Genomic DNA, 20,106 nt, shown 5'->3' with positions numbered 1-20,106 from the left:
GTTTGTTTTCTGGCAAAAGCAAAAGCTGCAGCCCTCTCCCCAAGCCTTCCCTCCCAGTTGTTTGCTGTGGTGTTCACTACAGGGCTCTGGTCAGACATGCTTCAGCACACCCCTGCTTTTGGAGACCTCTGAATTAGATGGGACCTTTGCTCACCTTTTGCAAGGTGCTTTGAGGGCTTACAATGAATTGCAAGGAGTAAGCGTGGCTATAAACTGCAGCAGCAACTTTTAAAGCAAAATGGGAGACGCCAAGTGCACAGATTAACCCCTTGGTCCAAAGAGACACCAGCTCTGCTGGATGTGCTGGGATTAGAGCACGGTCCTTGCCAAACATCTCGGACCCCTTCGTTGGCCCAGAAATAATGGACCTCTTGGTCCTTGGTACAGTTGCACGTGCAATTGTGATAACATTGCTGGAGGTACCTGTTGCTCCTTGGCCCTTGGGCATCTCCACACATAGGACCCAATGCCTACAGGGCAAACCTCTACTCCTGACAGGTCAATATGCTGATGTAAGCAACAATTGAGAGGACAGACAAGGCAGCAAAACACTAGGTTTTTAAACCTAGTTTAAAACCTAGTATTAGTGTCATTAGACACCAAAATGTCTCTGATTCAGGGTCCAGGAGGAGCTGAAAGATGCTGATGCAGGTTTTAGTACCGCTGAAATATCAATACAGCAATCTTGGCCCAGGTCTGCCCTTGCTGCTAGAAAATGTAATCCTGATTTACACCAGGATTTAGCTTGGGTTCTGTGTCCCCCTTGCTCCACTTCACACAGTGAAACTGTCTCTCTCAAATGTGGGGAGGGGGAATACCTTCAAGGGAATAGGACGGGCCAGTCACATCCCTGTGCATCCCAAGAGATGATTTTATTCACACGCTTTCTTCCACCTCGCTCCAAGGCTCCCTCCATGTCCCATTAAGCCTGTGGTGTTTGAGTCACTGAGTGGGAATGGGGGACTGGAAGTTAATTTAGAGCTGTTTTCTATTTTCCTGACTCTTGGCTGGCCCTATGTGGCTTTGGGTGCGATCTGGCTCTATAACACCCTTCCTGTGACCCTTCAGAGTTGTCTAGCTCTTATGAAAAGAAATTAAGGCCCTGAAATGGGGGGCGTTAAATAATTTCCAGCAGTTGTTCTAAAGGGTTGTCTGGATCTATAACCTGTGCTCCCACAGGTTGCATTGGTATTGCTCAACAAACGAGGGACAGGGGCCAGACTCCAAAGCCAAGTGGTTCAGATGACCCTGCATCTCCACCACCTAGACTGGTCTCCTTCCCCCTCAGCTGCTTCCAGAGCACAGGGCAGTCTTGGATGAGATGCCACAAGCAGATAGCTCTGAGGGCACCCACCTCCCAAAGTCCATTTTGCATAGGTCTTCTACAACCTGGGGTTAGTTATTGCTTTCTGAGGAGGACCCGAAGGCTGATCTTGTGCCTCAGCCAGGGCAGGAGAGGAACACCACATGGTGCCTGGGGGCTGGACCCCACTGCAGTCCATCATCAGGTGCAAGGTCATTGTTCCTTCTACTGCCACCACATATGGGGGTAAAAGAACCAAGGCAGTCAAGCAAGGTCCATGTGACATTGTCACACGTAGCTCAGGTCAAAAAGGTCTTCAGGGTTACCTGAAGGTATTTTTAACTTTTAAAACCTAAGGGTTGGATCAACAGTTGTTCTAAAGGTGCTTTAAAGCTAGTGAACAAGTGAGGCAAGAGCTCAGAGAACAGCCAGAAGGGTCAGGTTTCCTCAGACCTCTCTTTTGTCCCTTCAGATGGGTCTGTGTAGCTCTTAGCTTTCTTAGAATCATAGAATCATTGAGGTTGGAAAAGACCTCTAAGATCATCGAGTCCAACCGTCAACCCAACACCACCATGTCCACTAAACCATGTCCCTAAGCGCCTCATCTACACGTCTTTTAAATACCTCCAGGGATGGGGACTCCACCACTTCCCTGGGCAGCCTGTTCCAATGTTTCACCACTCTTTCAGTAAAGAAATTTTTCCTTACATCCAATCTAAACCTCCCCTGCCGCAACTTGAGGCCATTTCCTCTCGTCCTATCGCTTGTTACTTCGGAGAAAAGACCAACACCCACCTCGCTACAACCTCCTTTCAGGTAGTTGTAGAGAGCGATGAGGTCTCCCCTCAGCCTCCTTTTCTCCAGGCTGAACAGTCCCAGTTCTTGATTCTGTCCTCAGGGTCTTTAGGAGTAACAGCAGACTGGTGACTACAGGACAATTCCCAGGAAAATGACCCACCTTGAGCCCTTGGTGTCTGTGGTTTGTCTGGCCAAGGACAGCTTCTGATGGTCTTTTTTGGGACTTAGAATCATAGAATCATAGAATCATTGAGGTTGGAAAAGACCTCTAAGATCATCGAGTCCAACCGTCGACCCAACACCACCACCCACTAAACCATGTCCCTCAGCGCCTCATCTACACGTCTTTTAAATACCTCCAGGGATGGGGACTCCACCACTTCCCTGGGCAGCCTGTTCCAATGTTTCACCACTCTTTCAGTAAAAGAGTTCCAGTTTTCTTCTGGAAGTCAAAGTGATAGCCTCCAGGGATCATTCTGGGTGGTTGTGAGTCAAGTGTGACACAGTCCAGGTGATGGTACAGCCTTTTGTAAAAATATTTTAGAAAAACTGTTTCCTGGAGTTCATTTAACACAGTTTGAGCTCCCAAAGTGCCCTGCAAACATGGCATGTGGCAGAAGCCAACCTGAGTCACAGATAGGATGGAGAGAACCCAAACGACTTGACTCTGCACAATGTCTAAAGCTTTGTGCTGAAACCCCTGCACTCTCCAAGTGTCCAAACCAGTGACTACATCCCAAAGATGCCATAGGACGCTTGCAGGAGTCAGGTCTTTTCCATGGTGCACCCGAAACTGTGGCTGTGGTTTAGCTGTTGTGTCACGGGGCCACTTGGCAGAAGGGGGCATGGCTTGGCATGGCATCTCTCTTCAGGATCCGCAGCCTCATGGAGCCACCCAGTACCCTGCAAAGAGAAATGCGTTCACCCCTGTCCCCCTTTATCCCATCCACTGCCTGGACAACCCACCAGCACAGCACCAGTGCTCTGGATTTAATCATGCGCAGCAATTGCTGGGGAATGAGTGGTTCCAGTTTGGGCACGATGGTCTTGCTGGTGCTCACGTGGGCTCAGAGCATCCCTACAGTGCCTGGAAAGAGGTTGTTTGGGTTGCTTGCATCTTGGACCTGCTTCTCCATCTGGCCCAAAGAGACAAGCGTTAAGGCGCAGACTGTGCCTGAGTTCCCCTTTCCAAGGCGTACTAAGGTGAAGCCCACATGTGAGCACCCTCTCCAACACCGGGCCAGTCCGTTCGAAGGCAGGCAGACCCCTGCTGAGCTGCTGGCATCCACCTGCAGCAGCAGTGTGGAGCCTGACTCCTGCCAGCTGCGCCATCCAGAAAAGGACGGGTGTTCCTGAGGGACAAGTTGACTATGAGTCAAACACGTACCATTGCAGAGATGGGGGCCAAACTAACACGAATGCAGCCAGCAGGGCAAGGGAAATTATTCTTTCCCTCTGCCTGGAATTTGTTAATCCCCATCTGGGCACTGTTTTGGTGTCCCCAGCAGAAGACAGTGGCAGACTGAAGCGAGCCTGATGGAAGCCACCAAGATGGTCTGGAGCACAGGACATGCAAGGAGAGGCTGAGAGAGCTGGGTTTGCGTGGCCAGGAGGAGGGAAGGCAAAGGGGGAGCTTATTGTTGTCTGCAGGTACCTAGTGGGAGGGTGTGGACAAGATGGAGCCAGAGTCTTGCTGGGGATGCACAGTCACAGGACAAAAGACAACAGCACAAGCTCCAGCTTACCTTCAGCGTGAGCATGGTCAGACGCTGGAACAGGGGCCCAGAGAGGCTGTGGTATCTCCATCCATGGAGTTACTCAAAGATGGACTGGACAAAGCCCCAGGCAATCTGATTTAACCTTGAAGTAATTCCTGCTTTGAGCAGCAGGTTGGACCAGACCCCTCCAGAGTCTCCTTCGAACCTGAATTATCCCATGAGCCTACACTCAGAGAAAGCCACTGCCACCCAGACCTGTCGGGTGGCATCCCTGGCTGCCTGCCTTCGTTTCAGGATAACGAGCCACGGTTGTCAGGGAGGTTGCCAGGGAGGCTGACATCAGACATCCCTTCCCTATAGATTATCGTGCACAGCAGCACCATCAGTTCCTAATCTGCAAACCAGGCGGGAGGGCACCCAGAGGAAGCCCCGGAGCGTGTTTTGCGTCACTGGCCGGGTTGCCTAGCATCGCTGGGACTGTGGAGAGGGGGCACCAGCTCCAGGGGCTTGGAGGCTTTTTCCCCCTGTGTGTCCTGTTTGAGAGCCAAACGTTGCTGAGGACGTGGCAGAGGAGCAACCGAGGCGATGGCAGCCGAGGCAGGGATGCTCGAGCTGCCCTTCGTCCGCGATGACCAGCTCACCCGGTGCATGCGACTGCGATTCCAGAGCCTGCAGCAAAAAAACGCGAGGCCCCAGGATGGTGAGAAGCTGCTGCGTCCCAATGAGCACATCTACCGAGTGGATTTCATCCGGCAGCACAACCTGCGCTTCCTCCGCTGGAACATCCAGCTGGAGAGACCTGGGAAGGTCACGGTGACCGGCACCTCCCAGCACTGGACTCCTGATCTCACCCACCTTATGAACCGGCAGCTGCTGGAGCCAGTGGGCATCTTCTGGAAGAAGCCAGGGGCCAAGGAGGTGGAGTGCAACGAGGCAGATGCCCAGGAATTTGGGGAGCGGATAGCGGAGTTAGCCCAGATCCGCAAGGTGATGTATTTCCTCCTCGCTTTCACTGACGGCCTCGAACCAGCCCAGCTGAAGGGCTCCATCATTTTTAAAGCCTGATACCCTCTTGCTCAGCCCTTCTTGCTCCAGCTGTGCTTTTGTCTTCATTTTTCTTTCTCTCAGTTCAGTTCTTGGTTCATTTTTTATGTGGTTCTTTTTTTTTTTATGAGGGACGGCATCGAGAAAAATTGGAGGACCGCTTGGAGCTTCTGGAGCCCCTCAGCCCTGTGAAATGTTCCCCATACCTGCTGTCCTCTGTCTGAATGATGGGGAGGAGGGGGCCATGAGCTTGCTGCTGTATTTGCCTACAGTATAAGACTGCATACTTGTGAATTCAGCAGGGATTCACCAGGTCTGACTGGCGCAGGGTCTTGCTGGCTTGGAAATATGAGGCTGCCCTAAGCCCTCCAACTGCGGCAACTGCATACCAAAAGCCTGATGGAAAAATAAGAAATTGCCATACTAGAAACGGGAGAGACAACCTGGAGAGAGCCCTGGCTTCCAGTTTTCACCCTAGCCATTAAAAAGGGAGGGCTTGTTTGCGATGGAGCGCTTCTCCTTGCAAGGATGCTGAGTGCTTGCAGGCTGCAGTGACTCCTGCTGCGACTGTGGCTGCTTGGTGTCTCTGAAGACCAGTCCCGTGGAGGATCACCTTGCCGTGAAGCTGAAGTACATTTGGGCATGCCGTATTCTGCAGATTGCAAACCCACCGGACAAACTGGTGCAGGGAGGTTGGACCACGCTTTTCCTGAGAGCCGCCACCGTTTCTTGCTGGGGGTCACTGTGGGGAGGTGTACTCCAGCACGTTGCTCACCTTGTGCTGCCTGGTGATTGTTGGTCCTGAGATGGGTTGGAGCAGGCACGCATGTGTGTGCAGATCCGGGCAAGTGAGCCAGCAGCTCAGAGCAGGCTGTAGGTCTGAGCCAGCATCGCGTCCCCTGCAGCAAAAACGATTTGTGTATCGTTGTGGCCTTAAAGCACCCATGAATATATTTATTCTGAAGCATCTATAGAGAGTTGTGAGGCTGCAGAGCACTTGCAAATGACAGAGCAGGAACCTGCTGCTGCTGTCCCCAAAAAGTAGTATCCCCTACCCTCTACTGCTGAGGGTAGGGAGCAGTGTCTGGGTGGCCGTGGGAGCAGAGGGGGGAGATGGTACCTTTGCAAGTTTAGGAGCAGGAAGGTGTTTTGTGCCTGGCTTGTCCCATGACTGTGAATAAACTACTAACTTTGGACGTTCCCTTTTCCTCCACCAAAAAGTGGAGGGTACTGTGGTGAAGCTTCTCGAGACCCACAGATAGAAATGTCCTTTGAAAGAGTCAAGTATTATTACAATTGGTCCTTTGCTAAGAGTGCAGTCAACTGTGGGTGAGCGCTCCTCAAGGTACGGCCTGAGATTTTCCTGAGATGTGTAAGGAGAGGGCAGTGATGGGAAAGCCAGGACAAGGTGATTTTGTACCCATGGCCTGTTGACTTGTGCGGACCATCCCCAAGAGAGTCCAACCTCTTCTTCAGAGCCTCCAGAGGTGCAGATTCCATGCCCTCCCCAGCCCAACAATAGTGTATAAAATGATATGCACAAGCTATGCCAGGCAGAGAGGAGAAGGAAAGCAGGAAGATCAGCTACTGGCTGGAGAGATGGTGGGAGCTTTGAGTCTTGCCCACAACCAAAGCTCAGCAACCCCCGAATTATACAGCCATGCCATGGGCATTGCCGGAGACATTGATGTCTTTGTTTAGACCCCAATAAATGCTGGACTCGGTGAGGAGAGAAAAAAGTGGATGCATCCCTGCTTGGCCATAGCATGGACCAACTGTGGGCCAAACCCACTTCTAGGGTCCTGGCAGACTTTCCCATAGGAAAGCCCTCCTTGTACATCCCAGAGCAGAGCTCCTGACTACAGACCACATTAGACCAAGTAACAGGAGCCGCTGCCAACATCCAAAGGGGGTTTTGCATGCCAGGTCTCACAATATGCCATTGCTGGTTGCTGGGTTAGAGTTCTTGCTGCAGATACCTCGCTGGGTATTGATGTACCACAGTAAATAAAAGCCTAGCCAACAGGGTTCCTCCTAAAGGACTGAGGCTGTGCGTGTCTTCTTCATGCTCTTTTTGGAAGCTGCCCCAATCCTGCACACAATAAAGCAGCACCCACCAACTTTCAAGTCACTGCTGGTATTTTTGAGCACCTTTTTGTCTCCTGTAAAAAGTAAAATGAACATTTACCTTCTTTTCTCTTGGTGTGAAAGGCTTAATGGAGCATTTAGCAGTTTGTGTGCTTTGGGGAGGGGTTTGAAGCTGGGCAGAGGAGGGGAAACCATCCTCAGGTGGATCCTCAGGTGGATCCTCCTTTCCATGAGAGCTGGGGGTGGGAGGTGAGTGGGGCAGCGTAGTCTCTTTCTGCTGCAGGGAAGATGAGCCTCTTTATACCAGTCACTGAAACCCTCCCTACGCGGTTTCAGCATCCTGTAAAGGCTTTCAGATACACCACTCTGTCCCACCTTCCAGGGGAATTTCATCCTGGTTTGTACCGTGGTTCAGCAGATTGGCACAGCTGGGTCCCTCCCTCCCCTTCCCGAGCTGGCAGGTTCCCAGCAGAAGAGCCCCTGCTTGGAGGGATGAGCGTCTACCAATTCCTCCTTCTAATCACGGACATTTCTCCAGGATCACAGGTGCCTTTCCTCTTAAGTAGCCGCTCTTAAGAAAAATGAGAAAAGCCCTAAACCAGCACAGGGAAATGAACCTGGTGTTTCTGGGCTCCCAATTTACCTGTCTCTGAGCCCTTTCACTGTAAATTTGTCCCACTAAAGGGTGTTACAGCTCCAGATTTTGGGAGCCCCTAAGCAAAAAGCAGCACAGTTGAGTGAATGAGGAGACGTGGTCTCCACTGCCTCAGTGTCACACAACCAAGTTGAGTTCAGGACTCAGTGGGATCCTGGGATGGGTGGTCCATGGCATGCTCTCCAGCACCCACTGAGGAGGGATGGAGATTTCTGGGGAGGTTTCCTGGGAGTGGGTGGGAGCCGTGGACCTCAGCCACATGATGATCTCCTGGAGGGATCCAGGCTGCAGCTACTGCTGGGGTTTGTAGATGTGCCCCAGGTTAATCCTTTAGGTAATACTCAGCGTCAGGTCACAGACAGGGGTTGTGCTGTATGCCTTGAAGTGTGGTGTCCCGATAAGCACCGCAACCAGAGCTGCCACCTCTCCCCTACAGCCAGGGGAGTCACAGACACCTTGGCCAGGGAGCGAAGCAACTGGAGGGATCCTTGGCCTGGGTGAGATGCTGTGCTGTGCGAGGAGCTTGGGGGGATGAACCTGATGTTTGAGCTCACACCTTGCACTTTGGCAGGTTGAGGACAGATTGGGCTCTGGAGATTCCCGCTCCTCTCGTTTCCCCTTGAGTCGGTGTAGAAACACGACCAGTGCTTGCTCCTGGATCCTGCTCTGTATGAAAGCTGACTGCTTTTGCTACCTTTAGCAGCAGAGGGTGTTTTCAGCGCTGTCCCCAAATGAAGGGGCAGAGGAGGGTGGTGGGGACTGGTACCTCCTGCCACCACTGACAGTAATGCCAAGTCTCAGAACCAGCCAGCTGGAAGCTGTCACTACCAGCTCTGGCTGACAAGCTGCCTCTAATCAATGCCATAATCATTTCTAAGCCCATGTTAATAGTGAGTTGATTAGCACAATGGTCCTCTATGACAATTCATTAGGATGAGCTCCAGTCAGGAGGAATCAATGGGGACTGATGGAGGGCTGTCTGACCTTTCCTGGAGCTCTCCCAGAGGGAGTCTGGGGCATCGTTGTTAGCACTCCTGGAAAACACCAAATCCTCCAAAAGCGGCTCTTTTTCATGGCTCTGTCTGCTTTGCTTCTATTGATCCAGACAACTCAAGAGTGCCAGTGAGCTGGCTGATGGCATCATTAATATTTCAGTGTAGGAACAATAAAAGCCCTGGGCTGGATCGTAGCTAAGGAGTCGGGGGGCTCTCCAGAGAGAAGTCTCTCTCTGCAGGGTTACAGCTTCGTGGCGGCAGCCAAAAAAAAAAAAGGCAGAAGGCTCCGGCAGCTGGCCAAGGGCCAAGGCACGGTGCAGGGGGTCTCACCATGGCCCGGGACTTCCTGAAGAGCCTCATTCCACGCAGTGTAGCTGTGTCCTGTCCTATCCCACCCCAACGCTCGCAGCTGTCTCCACAAGACAGTGATTATTTGGTGTATTGGAACATAATGTTCCCCGTGGGCACATTGGGGTTTTTCCTCGCTTAGGTCATGATGCTTTAGGAGCAGGTGTGGACAGCAAAGGTGTGGAGAGTCGGTCACATTACTGCAGCTGAATCGGTCAGTACTTGTCAACTACATTAACTATACATGGCCTCACAGCCCACCCTGGCCATGAAGTAAAACCATGTTGCCTTCACCCTCAACAAAAGCTAAGCTGTGGTGGGGCAGTTCCTTGCTGTGTGCCTCTATGTCCTGGTTCTAAATAAAATGCAGGTCCTCCTAGCTGTGGGGCTGTGCCCATTTCTGTCCCAACTGTTGGGTGGATTTTCCACCCAAAGCAAAGCTGGTGGTGCCTGCAGCCATGAAGGACTATGGACTTCGGCAGTTACCCTTCGCTTGTGCCTGTCCCACTGGCAGTGCAGATGGCAGTGACACCAAACCTGCGCTCCCTCAGCCCCTCAGCTGCTCTAGGGTTTCTTTCACCCCAGGCCCTCTTTTCCTTCTTTCAGCAAGTCACCTCCCTGTGCTTGCTTGCATGAGTATGGTATCTCTTGACAGGGAAGAATGGAGACCTTGTGGGGATGGGGATCTTGTTTTTCCCACTTTTATTTAGTGGAGTAGATGTATGCAGAGTGTCTGGTCCCTGTTCATTGCCACCAGGTAGATGAATACAACACTTGCTTTTGGGCTGGTCAAGTCACACCAGAATCAAGTAAGAGAATCAAAGAAGGTGCCCTCTCTTAGTGGCACCCTACTGACACTAAATGAACAAAAATGTGGTCATAAAAATAACCATCCCTGGTCAGACCAAGGACTCTTCTGCTCCAATAGCCTGTCTACAGCAGTAGATGGCAGCAGATGTCTAGGGTAGAATTATTAGAAAGAGGACAAGGATCTTTAGCTCCATCTTCCAAGGCACGATAAAGTCTAAGCTATTTCAGTACATATTAATCTAGTCTGCGTTGGAGGAACCAGGTCCAAAATATGGCCCCACCAGGCTGTAAGCAAGTCCATCCCCCTCATATTCTTCCTTGTCTTTGATATTGTCTGTGTTAGTTCCAGGATGAGAGTCAAACCCAGCAAAAAAGGGCATAACCTAGGTGCATGTGCCTCCTCTCTTGCAGGTCATCCCAGACTGGAAGGAACAGGAGTGGAATCCCGAGAAACCCGAGAGCTACGTGGGGATCTTCCACTTCCAGTTCTGGCGTTTCGGTCAGTGGCTGGACGTGGTGATAGATGACCGCCTGCCCACACTCCACAACCAGCTCATCTACTGCCACTCCAACTCCAGAAACGAGTTCTGGTGCGCCTTGGTGGAGAAAGCTTATGCCAAGTAGGTACCCAGGCAGTTGCAGGACAAACTGGGACCTGGGCACCCTGTTTTTCCTCTCTGTTTATTCATCAGTTGGTTTGCACCAGTGGAAACAACAGCTTTCCTGGGGAGGAGTAGGACATATCTCAAACAGACAGAAACTGTAAGAAAAAAACCTTCTCTAGCCTTAATTTACCCTCAAAGCAAAATATCCTCCAGCTCCATGTTTGTTTAAGTAACACCTATCCTAGAGATTTCAAGTTCCCTTTACTTTGTCCCATGACAGCAAGAGTGCTGCAAGCAGCATGGGTCTTATTTTTTTCACCCTAGTTTGCTGTCCTCGCCCACTGAAAGTTTTACTACAAATCTCTGTTCTCTGGGCTGCCCCAAGAACTGTCCCGGACCCCTTAAAATATCAAGCCAGTGTTGTTGTGCCATCCCTGTCACCCTCTTTCAGGTTGTCGGGCTGTTATGAGGCCCTGGATGGAGGCAACACAGCTGATGCCCTGGTAGACTTTACTGGTGGAGTCTCTGAACCTATTGACCTGACTGAAGGGGACTACATCGCTGATGAAGCCAAGCGAAACCTCCTCTTCGAGCGCGTGTTGAAGGTGCACAACCGGGGAGGCCTCATCAGCTGCTCCATCAAAGTAAGCAACATTACCTGTATGGTCACGGTGTCATGGGAATAGGCATTTTAGGATGCAGTCATCTTACACTGTTAGAGACTTCTAAATTAGGTCTGATAAATTATGGCCAAGGGTTCCTATTTCCTCCCGTGAATGGCAAAGGGAGTCAAGCCTGGATGCCAACCCTTTTTATTCCTCATTGCTATGTCGAACAACCCAGATTCATCCTACCGCCCTTTAAATGTTAGGAGAGGATTCACTTCCAGAGAAAGGCATTTTGGTGTCTGCATGTAGACATCTCCACAAACGCTGGGTGCCAGGCCCCCCATTATAGCCAGTAGGATGAGCTTTATTGTTTGACAGCATGGGAGCTCAGAGACCTCATGCAGCAGATGAAGACCAGGAAGGATCTAGCACCTAAAATGGCATCTGATACGTCTCCCAAGGCAACTGACTCTCTCCCTGAGCACTGGTGCTCTCCTTTTCAGCTCAGAGCAACCTGCGGGGAAATCTGAGCTCTCTTTTTTTCCCAGTCCCTGCAAAGGTGGTCACATCCCCCTGGCACGAGCATTGTCTGTGTCCCCCTGCCCAGGCCACATCAGCGGCTGACATGGAGGCCCGCCTTGCCTGTGGGCTGGTGAAGGGCCATGCATATGCAGTGACGGACGTGCGGAAGGTCCGCCTGGGCCACGGCCTGCTGTCCTTCTTCAAGTCGGAGAAGCTGGACATGATCCGCATGCGTAACCCGTGGGGCGAGCGGGAGTGGAACGGTCCTTGGAGCGACACGTGAGTTAGTTAGGATGGGCAACAGCAGCACCTTTTATTTGGTGGAAAAAAGCTGGGTTGGAGCAAGCCTTGAGGCATGAGACAATTTGACTACATCCACACCCATAGGATAACATTGTATGGTCAGTTGTGGGATGCTGCTTCAACCCATGTCCTAAACCTACTATTTCACTGGGATAGATTCATTCCTTGCCCTGGGGTCCCTGGAGGTCAGCAAGAGTGTGGCTGAGCTTGGCAGACCTTCTCATTAAGGCTCTGGTGGGTGTTGTGGTGAAATTGCCAGCATGTTCACACTAAAGAAGATTATAGCTCACCTTTCCGCTCCCGGTCTTGTTACAGCAAAAACAGCGCCCAACAGAATCAACCTCTGCCACCACTGAGTGCTGTGGTGTCTGTGGATGGGATGAAGAACCAAGGGCTGCTGTAACCAGAGCCTTTGGCCAGAGTCCATCTTGTTATCTTCACCGATAGGGTTGTGATTGTCCTGGCCAAACAAAATCTTGCCAAGTTGGATTCAGCTCCACTGGTCAGGAAGGAAGTTGAAGCTCCGAGCCATGGTGCACTTCCCCCATGTTTGGAAGATGAGCTAACCAGAGCGGTGTGGGGACTGGTTGCATGGCTGGAGCTTTATACAGGCCTTGTGCCCTTGACAGATCCTGCCAAGGCCAAGTAGCCTCTTGAATTCTTGTGTGTCCCCTTGCCCTCACAGTAACAATCCCGTACTCTTCCCGCAGCTCTGAGGAGTGGCAGAAAGTGAGTAAAAGTGAGAGAGAGAAGATGGGGATGACGGTGGAGGACGATGGAGAGTTCTGGTGAGTCCCTCCTGGGGTTGTCTCCACGGGCCATGCCCACAGAGTCCTCCCACCCCATGAAGCATGTGAGTCATTTCCACGCATACAGCTATCCAGAGCAAACAGCCTTCCAAGCCCTGGGATCTTTAGTGAAGCCTCCTCCTTGAGCCCATGGGTATTAGCTTTGGATGGCCATGACCCTAGGATTGCAAGCTGCTCTGTATCACACTGGGTCCAAACCACTTCACCAGGGTACTGGGAACCTGTTATGAATGCGCTGGACTTAACAGCCTCACCATGTACGTTTCAATACAACATGGACCCATGTGTAGAGGACGGGCCATTACTCTACTTCTCCCACTCCAAAACACGTAGCTCTATTGTTTAAACTGAAGAAGTATTTACTGCATGCATGGAGAAAGGTATCTCCATCTCTTTCGTTATTCATCAGCCATCAGAGGCTACTCACACACAGTCTCTAACAGGTGATCAAGGAACACCCTGCAGCGTACTGTTCAGGGGAATGAAGCAGCATAACCCAGCTCTGTCCTTTCCTGCCTTAGGATGACCTTCGAAGATTTCTGCAAATACTTTACGGACATCATCAAGTGCCGTCTCATCAACACGTCCTACCTGAGCATCCACAAGACCTGGGAGGAGGCAGTGCTACATGGGGCGTGGACCAGAAACAATGACCCCTTGAAGAACCGCTGTGGAGGATGTATCAACCACAAGGACACCTTTTTGCAGAACCCCCAAGTGAGTCATGGAGCAGAGGACCTTCTGAAGCCTTCACATGTGCTTCCAAGTGTTTAAATCTCCTACAGGGACCTAGAAGGCCAAAATGGCTACCAGACCTCTAGCAGATTAAATATGCTCATGACCATTCTCTGGCTGAGACCCCTGGCACAGCATGACCAGCATCCAGGCCAACTCTATTAACCTTATCCCTCTTATAAGGGAGGCTGCACCAGACTGTGCCTGGTGTAGAGCATCTTGGCCCAAGCAAACAGCAAACTGTGCCACAGGGTAGCAGTGTTAGCTGGTGCCAGTCAAACAGGGCCAGGAACTATTTCCAACAATTTGGATGTCTGAATGATCAAATTCCAGTTCCTTTGCCCAAACCTTGGCACTGTTAAACTTACCAGGACAGGTGTAGTCTATAGGGCCATTTCCATCTAGCTTGGCCTTCAGAAAATGCCCTGCTCTGAAGGTCATCTCCTGGAACAAGCTCTTCTGTCCTGTCCTGCTCTGAACCAGGATTCTCAGTACCATGAGCCAAGTTTGTGTGAGTCCTTCATCTAACAAGCAGATGAAGGATGGTCTGGCCCATTGCAGGAGTTGTCATCAAGAATGTAGGAGAGTTGTTTCCTGCTTCCAGCTCTGTATTAGCCTTCATCTTAGGTCTCTGTGAACGTCAGTTCCTCCTTCCATGCCTCACAGGAGGACTTGTGGCAGACTGCAAGGGGTGAAAGTCTCTGGTATGAGACTGCATCTAGACTCCTTGGATTCTGCCAAGCAATTCAAAGACTGGATTTCCCAGTCTTTTTCTAAGATGAGCCAAAGAGATCCCTGGCTTGGCAAGATGATGCCAGTTCCCAAGAGGAGTGGGTATGGGCTGTCAACGCTGGTACTGCAGCCAGGCTGTCCCTGCAGTGAGATGGGCGAGGAGAAGCTGAGGTTAACTCTACTGTGTGTCCACCCCCACGCATGCCCAGTGATCCTGTCTTAGTAGAAGTCCTCCCTTACCTTTCTCCGTTTGCTTCTAGTATGTGTTTGATGTGAAGAAGGCAGAAGATGAAGTGCTGATCTCCATCCAGCAGAAGCCAAAAAGGACCAGTCGCAAAGAGGGCAAAGGAGAGAACTTGGCCATAGGCTTTGATATCCATAAGGTAGACCGTGGTTCCTCAATGTTGGCCTGAATATCCCCATAAATTTGTTAGTGGTGGAGTGGTACATCAGTCCTGCATGACCACTGGTATTGTTCATTTAAGCATTATCTGGGTGCCTCTGGGGTGCCTTCAGCACAGCCTGCCCCCCCTCTAGAGATGATGAGAGATTTCAGAGGTGAACAGTGACAGCATGGAGAAGTTCTCCTTGCTAAAAGTAATGGTTAGTCTGTTATCTCCAAATGTTGAAATCCGTTAGAAGCAACAATCCTTATGTGTTGCTTGCTGGGCCCCCAGTGTCAAGCTGGGATGCAAGAGACAACGAGTCCCTGAGCCAAAAGAGTTGGGAGAGCCACGTCCACACTTGTTTTCCATCCAGCCCAGCTGGGACCATTTTGCTGGTTCTTCTAACTCCAGCTCTCCCAGCACTTGGGGTCAGTCCTTGCAGTCTGGCCCCCCAAGGTGGATACCAGTACATTGTCAGTCAGTGCTGTCCTGCTGACCATCCCACCGTGGTCTCTGCCCAGGTGGAGCTGAACAGGAACTACCGGATGCACACCCTGCAGCAGAAGGTGGCCAGCTCCATTTACATCAACTCCCGCAGCGTCTTCCTGAGGACGGACCTGAAGGAAGGCCGCTACGTCATCATCCCCACCACTTTTGACCCCGGTCATGTAGGCGAGTTCCTTCTCAGGATTTTCACAGATGTGCCTTCAGATTGCCGGTAAGGAGCAAGAGCAGTGATGGGGACGAGCTGGCTATTTGGAGACAGCCCTGTGCTTTTGACATGTGGTTTTCCTGATTGGAATTTGTCATAGCTTTGCCTGCAGCTGGTATTTGGCTTCCTTTCAAGAGTGGCCAAGAGCCAGGGCATCTTTACAGGTCTCACCGCAGACATGTAGAGAAGCTCCCACTCTGCTCCTAAGCATGACATGGGAGAGCGCCCCAAACCCCAGGTTGAGGAGACTGGAGTGGGGTGCAGAGTCTGACAGTGGACAGTGCATAGTCCTTCCATCCTGCTAGAGCAAACTCTCTGGCCTGCCCATGGGGTAAGGCTGGGCACCTCTCAAAGGCCACATGTTTTTCCCTGCAGAGAGCTGACGCTGGATGAGCCACCACACACCTGCTGGAGTGGGATGTGTGGTTACCCACAAGTGGTATCCCAGATCCATGTCCTCGCCGCAGCCGGGCTCAAGAATCAGGACTCCCAAGGAGGTACTGGTCCTTCCCTGCCTGTTGTCTAGTCCCGGAGGAGATGGGAGGTGGTTGTTTCAGTGGGAGAAGGGAGAGGTGGTTTCATGAGGTGGGAGGTTGCTGAGATTTGTTATGTCCTCAGATATTTTTTTCAGGGAACATGCCTGATTCAGACACCAGAGGAGGAGAAAATCCATGGAGAATCAAACTCGCTTCTTGCTGTGCACATGATCTGGGAGCTGTTATATTTAGGCTGTTGTCTAAGATCCTCGGGAGATCCTCCCAAATCTTCCCCAAAGCCCTTAGCAGTGGTCCTGTAACAATCCAGGCTTTCTTCCTGAGTATGAGCAGCTGTAAAAGTCAGGAATCATATTTAAAGGCTTTTTAGTAGGAAGGACAGAGAAGCAATGGAACAGGCTGATGTGTTGGGGTAGTCTTCATCACCAGAGGCTGGATAAATGTCTATCAGTAGAGGGTAGGTCAAATTCAGCTCATTTTGGGATGGTGTGGATCGAGAGCCTCTCCCTCTATTTCCTGTAAGTCCTGCTCCACGCGTGGCTCCTAGGAGCCCTCTGAGATGACCTGAGCCCCCACCAGCACAGCACACTGTGTTTCTGCCTCCTCGGTCCTCTAAAGGTTCATTTTCATGGTCCTACCATGCTCTGATGCAATTTCGACATCCAACACTTCTCTTGCATGAAAGAGAGCCACAGCACCATGCCTCACCATGCCCTGCAGCCACGCAGAAGCTCATGGCAAGAGTCCCATGTTCAGTGCTTTCCACCTGGGGAGCAGACCAGATCCTAGCCTTTCTCCCCCATTTCCTGAGTCAAGGACACATATTAGAATCATAGAATCATAGAATCATTGAGGTTGGAAAAGACCTCTAAGATCATCGAGTCCAACCGTCGACCCAACACCACCATGTCCACTAAACCATGTCCCTAAGCGCCTCATCTACTCGTCTTTTAAATACCTCCAGGGATGGGGACTCCACCACTTCCCTGGGCAGCCTGTTCCAATGTTTAACCACTCTTTCAGTACAGACATTTTTCCTTACATCCAATCTAAACCTCCCCTGGCACAACTTGAGGCCGTTTCCTCTCGTCCTATCGCTTGTTACTTGGGAGAAGAGACCGACCCCACCTCGCTACAACCTCCTTTCAGGTGGTTGTAGAGAGCGATGAGGTCTCCCCTCAGCCTCCTCTTCTCCAGGCTAAACAACCCCAGTTCCCTCAGCCGCTCCTCATAAGACTTGTTCTCCAGACCCCTCACCAGCCTCGTTGCCCTTCTCTGGACACGCTCCAGCACCTCAACGTCCTTCTTGTAGTGAGGGGCCCAAAACTGAACACAGTATTCGAGGTGCGGCCTCACCAGGGCCGAGTACAGGGGCACGATCACTTCCCTACTCCTGCTGGCCACACTATTTCTGATACAGGCCAGGATGCCATTGGCCTTCTTGGCCGCCTGGGCACACTGCCGGCTCATGTTCAGCCGGCTGTCGACCAGCACCCCCAGGTCCTTCTCTGCTGGGCAGCTTTCCAGCCCCTCTTCCCCAAGCCTGTAGCGCTGCATGGGGTTGTTGTGGCCGAAGTGCAGGACCCGGCACTTGGCCTTGTTGAACCTCATACAGTTGGCCTCGGCCCATCGATCCAGCCTGTCCAGGTCCCTCTGCAGAGCCTTCCTACCCTCGAGCAGATCAACACTCCCGCCCAACTTGGTGTCGCCTGCAAAGTTACTGAGGGTGCATATGAGTGCATATGTTGAATATGGCAAGGTTTAGCCAGGCACTTTCAAGCCAAATTTAAAGTATAAAAATTGAAAACTTAAAACATCTAAATTAAAAACTTAATTAAAATACATTTTTTTTTCACCCAAGCATTATTGTCAGGGCTGCGCATCACTAGAGCCCTGAAAGTAACGAGCAGGATCCTTCCTTAGGGCAAGGACTAGCCCAATTTGCTTATTTATCACATGCCACAGAGGGAGTCCTTCTATCCTGTCTGGTGTTTGGGGAGGGAATTTTACCCTAGGCAGGTTGTTTTTTCTTGGGTTACTCACAATAGCTTAGTGTATCTGTAGCAACGCAGGGAAATCTGTAGCCAAAGGTCTCTGAACCGTTCACAGAAACAAGGAGATTTATCTTTCCTTCAGACAAGGGTACATGTGGATTCTGGAGCCATAAAACATTTTTTTCAGCAAGAAGCCCTTAGGAATGGCTTTTTTCCAGCTGTTTTCCAGCTGTTCAGCTCCCACCACCAACAGCCTGCACGTTTGGTGCTTTCCAGTGCAATGGCAGCTCTCGCATCTCCCAGCCCAGGCCTTTCACACTACTTTGCAAATAGTGATTTACAGATAGGAATTTGGCTCCGGCTGATGGAATATGAGGATTTAATGCGACATCCCAAAAGACAAGGCTAGTTTGGAAAAACAGCTGTGAAATCCAGCAGCTGTGTCTCACCAGGGGAGCCAGGTCCTTGCAAACAGAAAGCTGGCGAGGAGGTGGTCTGGCAATCAAAGATGTGGTTCTTAAGTCCCTGGCCCTCAGAAGGGGGTGGTTTGTTCCTCCTCATTTCCACATTTCCACATTTCCCTTGGACAAGAAAACTCATCCACCTGGTCTGTGTTTCCATCATAACCACTAAAGCTCATGGTGAGAAAATGCATTCTGGCAGTGAAATTTCCATAGCAATAGCTCATTCTCTACTGAAATTCCCAAAATGAGCACTTGTTTTGTAAGGGGAAAATGTTCATTAATGAGGGACTCTTTCCCTCTCCTGGAAGCTCAGGTACCATGCAGCTGTGGCCTGGTAGTCTCTGAACTTGGTAACTTTACCCTCCATTTTTGTGGCCTGCTTGTTCCCCATGACTGTCTTGTTCCAGCTGGGATATTGCGATAACCTTCCTTTCCCATGACCTGTTACACATCCCTTCATGAACCTTTCCTCTGGCTTCCCACTCACCCGTTTTGTCTGCTTTCATCTCCTCTGGTTCCCACTCGTTTCCCCTGGTTACCCCCAGCGCTCAATCTTTCTCTTCCCCATGTCTCTCACTGCCACCAATGATCCTTTTTGACATTTTGATCTTCTCCCTGAATTCTTGCCCAAAGCAAATACTCTAAGAACCAACTCTTTAAAAGCCTTTTAAATACATTTCCATCCTAAGGCTCCCCATTCATTGGTTGCTCACTAAACCTTCCCAGTGCCCAGGTGGTCTCATTTTTGGATCTTATAAATTAGCACATCTTGGCCCTTAATTTTGCCTCAGCATTGTGCCATCTCTCATCAACTTGGCCACTCAGCATTTTTCTTACCCCGGCATTTAGTCGTTATACTGACAGCCCGTGCAGCGTTTGAGTCTCACTCAGTCTGGGAGGAATTTAAGATGTGCCAATGATTTGTGCATAGGGGTGAAAAGCACAGTCCCTGCTGACGTAGCTAGTTATCACCTTAAAGTAAAACCAGGGTTAGCCTGGTTGGGAAGCATACGAGCTGCAGTGGAAGCAAGCGGGGTTTTGCAGCTTGAAGGCTTTTGCCGTTCCTCTCGGTTTCCTTGTGTGAAACAAGCTCTGTGAGCCCGGTTCTCTTATCCATGGCTTTATTTCTGCTTGCTTTCAGCAGAGCAAAGTCCTGAAAGGGAGAGGTGGGCAGACCAGTGTCTTCCATGAAAGATTTATCCCAAAGGTCAGGAGGATTTTGAGTGATGAAGGAGTGTTTATGTAGAAAATGTGGTCAAGGAAGAGGTGGCCGTTTCATAGCAGTCCATCAGTACCTGCCACCCACGGCCAATGTCACCTAACAGGAGTAAGCCTGAGCCCATCAGCTGAGCTCCATGGACATCATCTGGGGTGTGACGAACTCTTTGGCAGATATCCATCTCCTCTGGTGGGATATGGAGAAAAAGTGTTGCATGACACCCTTGGAAAAGGGCTCCGAGGAATTACAGGAGCTACAACAAAGCAAAAATTCCCTTTCCTCTCCCCAGGAGCCGACCCTTATGTGATCATAAAGTGTGAAGGGCAAAAGGTTCGCTCTCCGGTGAAGAAGGACACGGTGTCTCCAGAATTTGACGTGAAAGGTCTCTTCTACCGCAAGAAGCCAGGACAACCCATCATTGTTCAGGTACCCAGCAGGCAAGCAGTGAGCTGAGGGATGGAGACCCTCTCTCACTTGGACCCCCCCACTTGCCCGCTCCTCACACTGTCCATAGCAGGTCTGTTCCCCAAGGCTGAGCATCATCAGTTCATGCAGCTCAACCTCTCACCACCGTGGCTGAGCCGTGACATCTGGTGAATGCGTGTCCTTCACCCCTCTCAGTTACAGAGTGAACCCCCCACACCTCAACCACCTCCACGGCTCCAGCTCGGAGCAGGTCCCCAGTAACCCCTTCCCCTCTCCGGTGCGTGAAGGTTGGCTGCATCCCTCAAGGAGCTGCCCTCATGTCTGTTTTGTTTCCCCAG

General features: G+C 51.0%; 2 protein-coding genes across 2 annotated transcripts in view; both read left to right on the top strand.

Annotated features, from left to right (window-relative positions):
- The window catches only part of CAPN5 (calpain 5), a 62,550-nt gene that overhangs the window by 38,702 nt on the left and 3,742 nt on the right, over window positions 1-20,106 (top strand). Inside the window, exons 4-12 of the mRNA XM_076328472.1 lie at window positions 10,171-10,379; window positions 10,816-11,008; window positions 11,580-11,773; window positions 12,508-12,585; window positions 13,128-13,323; window positions 14,334-14,456; window positions 14,981-15,177; window positions 15,547-15,668; window positions 19,632-19,768. Of these exons, the coding sequence (XP_076184587.1) occupies window positions 10,171-10,379; window positions 10,816-11,008; window positions 11,580-11,773; window positions 12,508-12,585; window positions 13,128-13,323; window positions 14,334-14,456; window positions 14,981-15,177; window positions 15,547-15,668; window positions 19,632-19,768 (1,449 nt within the window). The remainder of the gene's footprint in view (window positions 1-10,170; window positions 10,380-10,815; window positions 11,009-11,579; window positions 11,774-12,507; window positions 12,586-13,127; window positions 13,324-14,333; window positions 14,457-14,980; window positions 15,178-15,546; window positions 15,669-19,631; window positions 19,769-20,106) is intronic.
- OMP (olfactory marker protein) lies at window positions 4,405-4,884 on the top strand. Its single transcript, XM_076331845.1, has one exon. The coding sequence runs from the start codon at window positions 4,405-4,407 to the stop codon at window positions 4,882-4,884; it is 480 nt and encodes a 159-aa protein (XP_076187960.1).

This window comes from Aptenodytes patagonicus, chromosome 1 (assembly GCF_965638725.1).
Source record: "Aptenodytes patagonicus chromosome 1, bAptPat1.pri.cur, whole genome shotgun sequence".
Lineage (NCBI taxonomy): Eukaryota > Metazoa > Chordata > Aves > Sphenisciformes > Spheniscidae > Aptenodytes > Aptenodytes patagonicus.
This window is presented reverse-complemented; position numbering and strand designations above follow the sequence as displayed.

Coding starts and splice junctions, on each gene's coding strand:
- OMP (XM_076331845.1), top strand. CDS start 4,405: ATGGCAGCCGAGGCAGGGATGCTCGAGCTGCCCTTCGTCCGCGATGAC.